The sequence below is a fragment of the Centroberyx gerrardi genome, chromosome 23, assembly GCF_048128805.1.
Source record: "Centroberyx gerrardi isolate f3 chromosome 23, fCenGer3.hap1.cur.20231027, whole genome shotgun sequence".
In the NCBI taxonomy this organism is placed as follows: domain Eukaryota; kingdom Metazoa; phylum Chordata; class Actinopteri; order Beryciformes; family Berycidae; genus Centroberyx; species Centroberyx gerrardi.
Genome location: NC_136019.1, coordinates 10,967,975 through 10,976,156, shown reverse-complemented (window position 1 = coordinate 10,976,156; position 8,182 = coordinate 10,967,975). Strand labels below are relative to the sequence as shown.

General features: G+C 44.6%; 1 protein-coding gene across 1 annotated transcript; it reads left to right on the top strand.

Moving 5' to 3' along the window:
* Window positions 1-252: 252 nt before the first annotated feature.
* bcl6b (BCL6B transcription repressor) lies at window positions 253-7,381 on the top strand. Its single transcript, XM_071909462.2, has 12 exons — window positions 253-379; window positions 906-993; window positions 1,166-1,374; window positions 1,982-2,230; window positions 2,803-2,934; window positions 3,364-3,562; window positions 3,787-3,995; window positions 4,143-4,249; window positions 4,383-4,526; window positions 4,617-4,747; window positions 5,471-5,608; window positions 5,837-7,381. The coding sequence occupies exons 3-12, from the start codon at window positions 1,172-1,174 to the stop codon at window positions 5,975-5,977; spliced, it is 1,653 nt and encodes a 550-aa protein (XP_071765563.2). The 5' UTR covers window positions 253-379; window positions 906-993; window positions 1,166-1,171; the 3' UTR covers window positions 5,978-7,381.
* The last annotated feature ends 801 nt before the right edge of the window (window positions 7,382-8,182 follow it).

Sequence of the window (8,182 nt, the reverse complement as noted above, 5' to 3'; positions counted from 1 at the left end):
TTTCAACGTGGCACAAAAACACACTACGCTTTCCTGCCATTACCTCGCTCAGAGCTATGGGGTTAGAAAAACTAATAGCCCACTAAAAATACTTGGAGCCCAGGGTCTGGACTCGGGCCTTTTCCTGCGCTGCTTCCAGTGTGCGCGTGGGCCGTTGAGGAAAGAGGAAACGAGCAGCCCTGCTTGTATGGGGGCTTCCTGCACGACATTATAAAGAGTTCCCTCCCTCCGGCCGCCGCTGACAGTCTTGCTCAGAGCCAGTGGAGGCAGTAGGTGAGCCCCTACTTTACTGGAGACATCTCACACTGTAGCCTGACCACTGAGCCGACGGGTCTGACGTCAGCGCGGCGCACGTTATTTCTCGTCCCTGCTGGTCGGGGTGAGTTGGAAGATGTTTCTCAATATTGTTCTTTCCAGTTGTTTGTCATGGGCTGTCTGATAACTGCTTGCTTGGATTTACGTTACTCACTTTTCTGTGAGGTGGAGATGTTAGTGATCTCGTTCCTCTTTTCTCTGAATGGTGATGTATCCTTAAACCTAGTGTTGATGTACAAATCATAGCAAAGTTGTCACCTAGGGGTGCATTATGTCAAGACAAGATCTTTTATCTTTTATTAAAAAGCAGCATGTGTTTTGATTTAGACAGCTTTCAAGTTACAGTTAGGGGAATGAGGGACCTTTTTTTTAACCAGAAGAAATGTTTTTTTCTCAGATTTTTTTCTCAAAAACAAGGTTTCTGTTAGTTGTTGAATTATATTTAAGATCTTTTTCATGAGATTTCACATCTCTCTGTTTGACTTGGTGTATACCACATTGTTTTGCATCTCCCTTGATGTGTGCAATAATGTGCATAGTGACACTCAAGTTTACATGGAAGATCAAGTGGATGTTTTTTTCTCACACAGGTACGAGTAGGGAGCTGGTCTCACCTAACAGTGAGGAGTCGGGGTGTCTGGGACACTCCGAGCTATTTATTCTGTCTATTACACCTCGGTAGGTCACTACTGCATATCAAAATTTAATATCAAATCATCAGACCCTGCTCATGTGAAGACTCAATTACCCTACTATAATATGCATTCAGTCCAATTCATGCATTGTAAATAATTCTGACTGCAACATCTAATCCATGACTCTTTTCCCTCCTGCCTTCCTTCAAATGAAGGTGAGCATGATGGAAGCGGTGGAAGGATACAGGGTGGACAGGCGGGCTGAGGCCGCGGCAGAGGGATACGTGAAGGAGTTCACACGCCACTCCAACGACGTCCTGCTGAACCTGAACGAGCTGCGGCACAGGAACATCTTGACTGACGCCACCCTGGTTGTCGGCACCGCTCACCTCCGGGCGCACTGTGCCGTGCTTGTTGCCTGCAGGTGGGTGCACAGGACATGCTTTATATCTGCGCTGGCTTACTCCCAGTGTTCCCTCTAAAGCCAGTGGCGTCCAGTCCTGTGCCATGGAAGAGTCTACAGGTTGTCATTCCACACAAACACTACAGCAGCTGATTTCTCTAATTGGCACAGACTTAAACCAGAGAGGGGGGACTAACTGGTGAATTCAGCTGGTTGAAATTAACAGGACTGGACACCGCTGGATTATAGAGAATGTTGTTTACTCATCTTTTCCTTTACACAATCCTTTATATTGTTATCTGTTTCCTCTCAACTTTTCTTTTCCATTCCTCTGTTTCTCTGACTCAGTTGTTCTCTTAGTCAGTGCCATGTGCCTGTCTTTGCTTCTCTTCTTCTCATCTTTCACTCTCTCAGTCTATCTTCCCTTCTTTTCTACTCCCTTTCCTCTACTTTTTCCTGTTTTCTGCTTGTGACAGCCATCGTCTTCTTTCTCTTACGCCCTGCGTCTCACGCCTCCTGTCCTTTTCTGCCTCATTTCCTCCAATAAACCGCCTGGCATACAGATGGATAGTCATCATAATTGCCTGTCTCACCTTGAATATTTCTGTCTTTCCTCCTTGTCTCTCAGTGGGTTCTTCTACTCTCTGTACTCGCGCCGTGTGTTGCTCCAGGGGCGCGGCGGCGGTGGAGAGCAGCTCATGACTGTGACTCTCCCCAGCACCTTGGACCCGTCCAGCGTGTCCCTGCTGCTCGACTTCATGTACACCTCCCGCCTCCCTCTGACACCATGCAGTGTCCCTGGGGTGCTCGCTGTCGCTACTTACCTGCAGATGGATCATGTGGCCGATACCTGCCGGGCCTTCATGCAGCTGCACAGGTGAGGGGCTGCACCATGCAGTAAGTCAACATAATTACACTGCAAAAAACGTCCATCTTAACAAGTCATTTAGTCTCAAATTCAGCCTTCAAATCTTATTTTTTTTAAACCAAGAGAAAAATTCTGCCAATGAGATGAGGTAACTCCTCTTGTTTCTAATGCAGCTTCACTTGTTTCAGGAATTTTCTAGAAATGAGTGTCAATATGTTGAAACAAGTCAGAATAAGGCAGATCACTGTACTACTATCAAGAAAATGACACTTGAAACAAGTTGATTTGTATTGGAAACAAGTGAAATTATCTAACTGCATTGGCAGATTTATTCACTTATTTTAAGAAAATTACAAGTTTAGGACTCAATAATAGACTAAATGACTTGTTAAGGTAGATATTTTTTGCAGTGTAGGTTCAAGTCAATCACTAAGAAGAACATCTGCTGTCAGGCCAGAAATTGAGACATGAGCCAAAATGATCTAATGAAGACTTTGAATCAAATTGGATAGATATTAAAGTACTGTTCTGTATGTTTTTGACTTGAGGGGGTTGACAATTTATTTTATTTTTTTCTGCAGGGAGAGGATGAGTGCAGCGCACCCTCAATTGGAGCTGGACTCCAGGGTGTCTGTAGCCTCTGTGGCACCCCGAGGAGGCGACCTGCCTAATCCAGCACCCCAGCCATTACTGCCAACAGTAGAGGCAACCAGGTGAGAGAAAGATTTTACATCACTGTCAAGGATTTATAAAGCAGAGGGTGGTTCACAGAGAGAGAGAGAGAGAGAGAGAGGGGAGAGAGAGAGAGAGAGAGAGAGAGAGAGAGAGAGAGAGAGAGAGAGAGAGAGCACTGTGGTCCTGACCCATGCATATCTTACTATTGGTTGCTTGTAATTTTGGTGATCTAGGAATTTAAGCGTATTCTGCTGTTGCACTCATTATAAGTTGCTCTAAATAATAGCATCAGCTAAATGCCTAAAATATAAAACAATGTAGTGTGTGTGTGTGTGTGCATGTGTGTGTGTGTGTGTGCGTGTGTGTGTAGAACGCCAAGAGCGTGTCTGCTGGTGTGATTGTTTGCGTCTGCCTTTGTCTGTTGACAGGTTTAGCTCATTACAGCCCTTCCTGTGTTTCTCCTGCAGGGTCCCAGTGGAGGGTGGGGGCTCTCTGCAGCCAGGGGCTTTCCCGACCTGCGAGCCCAGGTCACAGGGGCTGAAGCGAGAGCCTGACTCGCCCCTCTCCGGCACCCCGACTCCGTCCCCAGACAGCCCCTCCCGCTCCAGCTGCCACCCCAACTCCCCAGCTGAATCCAACACCTGTAACCTTACCAACCACCTCATGGTATGGGTCCAGACTTTCAAGAAGACCCACTGTTGAAATTAGAATTCAAAATGTGGTTTATTTTAATGGTGAAAACTGCCAATGTAGCAATGAGCCTTTAGAGGGTGGTTGTTACTACATGGCACCAAAACAGCTTATATTACCATTTATCCAAGTGGCACCCATTTTGTTTTACTGGTAAATGCAAGTAAGTGACAAGACTGTTCCTTTGTTTGTTTCTCCAGAGTGACACCAAACCCACTCCAGACCCCAAGGCCTGCAACTGGAAAAAATACAAGTACATAGTCCTGAACCCTCTGTGTGCTGTGACCACGGTGAAGGAGGAGGAGACAGAGGAGCTGCAGGGTGACACGCCCTCCTCTGATAGGACGGGCACCACACCCACAGCACCAGCAGAGGCGTGGTCTGGAGAAGTGCCTGGTCAGATTGATAGGTAAGCTTGTTAAAACTGGAATAATAAAGATGTTTAATTAAATTATTATGAGATGAGAGAGGAAAAATAGAAACCCCACTGAGTTCATTTTTGGTTTAATGAGGTTGACTGCAAAATAATGACAAGACGTGGGTGTTTCTCCATCAGACAGGGGCAGGCCTCCTGCTACGAGGGTTCTGGCCGAGCCCCTCCCCTGGGGCCACCCCCCTCTGTGGATCACCCCCTGGTCCCTTCCACACACAAGGAGGGAACAGGTAGGCATAAGCCAAAACAGTCTGCAACATCAAAAATATCAACTTTGAGTAATCTTTTAAACTATTATTATCACAGACAATACTTTGGTGTGTTAAATATGTTTATGGTTGTGTTTTTTTTCCACTTCCTCAGTCTCACCCTGCACCATTTTCCCAAAACCGCACCCCACTGAACCAGAAGCTGCCCATCCCAGCCAGCATACAATCAAGCGTGAAAACTATTATGTGCCATATTGTTACTCTGGCAACCTTGGAGGAGCCAAGACCGTCTGTGCAGGTAAGTCTCTCTCTCTCTCTCTTTTCTAGCTTTAAATGAGGTCTTAACGTTGTGAACCAGCAGCTGACACAGTGAGCTTTGCCCTGGCAGGTGACAAGCCGTACCGCTGTAATGTGTGTGGCGCCCAATTCAACCGACCGGCCAACCTGAAGACTCACTCTCGCATTCACTCTGGAGAGAAACCTTACCGCTGTGACACCTGCGGTGCACGATTTGTTCAGGTGAGGTCCAACTCTGTGTGTGTGTATGTGTGTGTGTGTGTAACTCATCAGTCAATATTCCATAAGACACAGATAATTCTGTCTTAAAACAGTATTTGGAAACTAAGGTCTTAGATGACTCATAACTTAAATAGTAACCCATAACGAGCTTTGCCTTCAAGCCAGCAATTATTCTGTAAGAGCAGGCATCAATTTTCTCAAATGATGTATATCTCATTTTGGAATGAAACTAACCCTTAAAGCTGCACTAAGCAACTTTGCACGTTGACAACTCCAAATAGCAGCGCGAGGTAACTAGAAAATCTGAACTTCAATAACCAGAAATCATGTGATGCAACAATAAATTGCACACAGCATGCTCATGTCTGGTCTGTGATCGCTATATACCAAAGGTTATAAAAGGGGCAAGAGAGGAAAAAGATCTAATGTTGGTGAGTCAAGCTTTCTCTGGACGGAGCGCTTGATTTGTCACATCCTGTAGACAGAGGAGTGTCCACACCTAATACCAGAATTTTACTTGGGCAAATAGGCGAATCTATGGCATCTCAATTACTGGGGATGGAATGCTTTTCTCTATTACAGGCCCACGTGATTTAGGCTGATAAGATGGGTGTGCTTTTACATAAAAATCTTGCCTAGTGCAGCTTTAACTTGCTTCTTCAACTGTTACCCCAGTCCAACTTCTCTGACCTCACCCTGTCTGTGTGTTCTGTCCGGGTGCAGGTGGCCCACCTCAGGGCCCATGTCCTGATCCATACGGGGGAGAAGCCTTACCCCTGCCACACCTGCGGCACCCGCTTCCGCCACCTGCAGACCCTGAAGAGCCACCTGCGCATTCACACCGGAGAGAAGCCGTACACGGTGAGCGTCTGTTAGCCAAATGGCACGCGTGAACCAACAAAAACACACCGCATGCAAACACTCACACAGAGTATCACAGGACTGTTGTTGTCAGAGATTCAGTGTCGTCTTCTTAAAAGCTATAATTATGATTGTGAAGCACTGTAAAGTTTAAAATTCATATTATCCTCATTATGAGCTCTGTTGCTGTATTGATGCCATCTAATCTGTTGACCTCTGTTCCCTCAGTGTGAGAAGTGCGACCTACACTTCCGCCACAAGAGCCAGCTGCGTCTGCACCTGCGTCAGAAACACGGAGCCGTCACCAACACCAAGATCCGCTACAAGGTCCTGGCCGAGCCGTACCAGCCCATCCTGCAGGCCTGCTGAGGAGCTCCGGCCTCTGACCTCTGACTCCGCCTCCAGCCTCTTACATCATCACCACTGGTGATTTGTCATTGCTGTCGGGGTCAGAATTCAGAGGCGCACCAAATCTGTCACCGAATGTGAAAATCGATGTAGCAACGGGGCAAATACACACCAACCATTGCCCCATTTTAAAAATGTATTTATTGTTTTTAATATTTGGTTTCTTCTGAGCCAAATAACACTGAATTGAGTTGTACACCAGTATCAGTGAGGTTCAGCAATCTCAATTTGTTCTTTCATCATTCTATGCTTGTTGAATATGAGCTGGCAATGTACAAAATGGTTAGTTGGCAATCTTTATATCATCTTTCAAAGAGTTCTTTACTAAATTATGGAGGTGTAAGGGTCCTGAGTATGAAGATGATATGGAATCCTGTCAAAAAACATTAAAACTGGTTATACTGTGCATGTGGAGAAGGCATGTGGCCTATATGGATCCTTACAGTTTAGTATCAGTATGTTGTTGGTGAGGTATGGAGCTTTGGGCTGATTTAACACACATTAGCAGTGGAGAAGCATTTACTATGAATCTGAAACGGTGATGAGGAGTCTTGGGTGGTTTTCTGTAATGCAGGTGATGTTAAGGAATGTACTATTGAGGGTTTGTGAAGAGATAGAAAGGAGGGAGAAAGATAGACATGGAAATTAGGTTTTGTGCGCACAGAAGTTCTGGAGAAGTTAAGTGTTGGTAGCTGAATGGTTTGAAAGAAGGATAAAGGAAAGTTTATGAATGAGACGTGTTGTAGTGGTGGTAGGCGAAGTGAAATAAAAATCTTTCTTTGAGAATCTTATTTTTAGGGTGCAAAAACATATGACTGACTTTTATATATTTGGCAATGAATGTCAGAGGAATATGGCAAGTTAAATTTCAGCATGTTTTTAGTATTGATGGGAAATTTGAAATCTGGAGGAGCACTTCATCAGTGTATTACAATGCAGTCCTCAGGCTAAAGGGGTTTGGACTATTACTATGTTAAGAAGCTGACATTTTTCATCTTAAATGGTTATTTAAGTAATATTTTTCTTAACCTTGAGGCCTGGGGCCTGCATGCTGTTTGAAAAAACTTTTGATAAGTAAGTCACATACAGGGGTATTTTGGAGTATTTTTTATATTACTTCATATTTAAAAGGAAGTCTACATATGTATATGATTGGCTTTGGTGTTTCATAACACCTGTGTTTCCTAGTCCAAGCAGGCAAAGGACTTTGTCTTGTATAGAATATAAAGTATGGAATGTGAAATATTGTTTTCAGACACAAATTTGGATAAGGCAACTGTAAGCAATTGGAAACTGAATAACAATGTTCAATTTGTATGGAGTTCTTTTGCTGGACAAAGAATGGTTTTATACAACTTAAATTAAATCATGTTTCTATCAATTGGAATCTTGGTGTCTGGTGTGTCATTTAATATCATATTCATTGATATATAAGATATCATGTATTACAAACAGTGACTTAAATGTCTTCAGAGCCACTGAGTGTGAAGAGTGTGAAAGGAAGAATGTAATTGCAGTTTTGTCTAGTTTATGTAAAGTTTTGGGTTTCAAAAGTTTGTGTAAAAGAACTAATCTAGCCAACATGTAAACTGTCCCAAAACAAACAACAAAGTTCTTAAAGCAGTGCAAGCTTTGCTCTCTGCCACGTTTCCCTCCTTCACCCTCTCTCCTCCCTAGACTTCCTTCCTCTCATTAACTTGCTCTTTCAGCCCATGAATCATGCCTTGTGTGGAGTCCGCCATTTTTTTTTAGGTTTTGTTTTGTTTTGATTTTCTGGGTGTTGGTGTGGAAACAATGAAGCCGAGGGCACCTGTTTCCGGCAGGGTCCTAATACGTGGTGCGCTCACTGGCACCCGGCAACATGTGTGTCAGCCTGCCGGTGCATCCTGGAGGTGACGGGGGGCCGCAGACCCCCGCTGAACTCTCCCACCCTCTGTCATCCCCACTTCCTGCTCTCTGATGAGTTGTGGCGGGCCGAGCTTATTGTCTGTGTGCTCAGCAGACAAACGTTGGAAGTTTGAAGGGACTTTCCAACCCTCAGCCCCGCCGCAACCTCCTTACCTCCCCTGTATAACAAAATAATTAATATGACATAAAGTTTTGTCCCTGCTTTGACCTCATCGATTTATGACATATGATACATTCCCAGGGATTTCCAAGCAAATC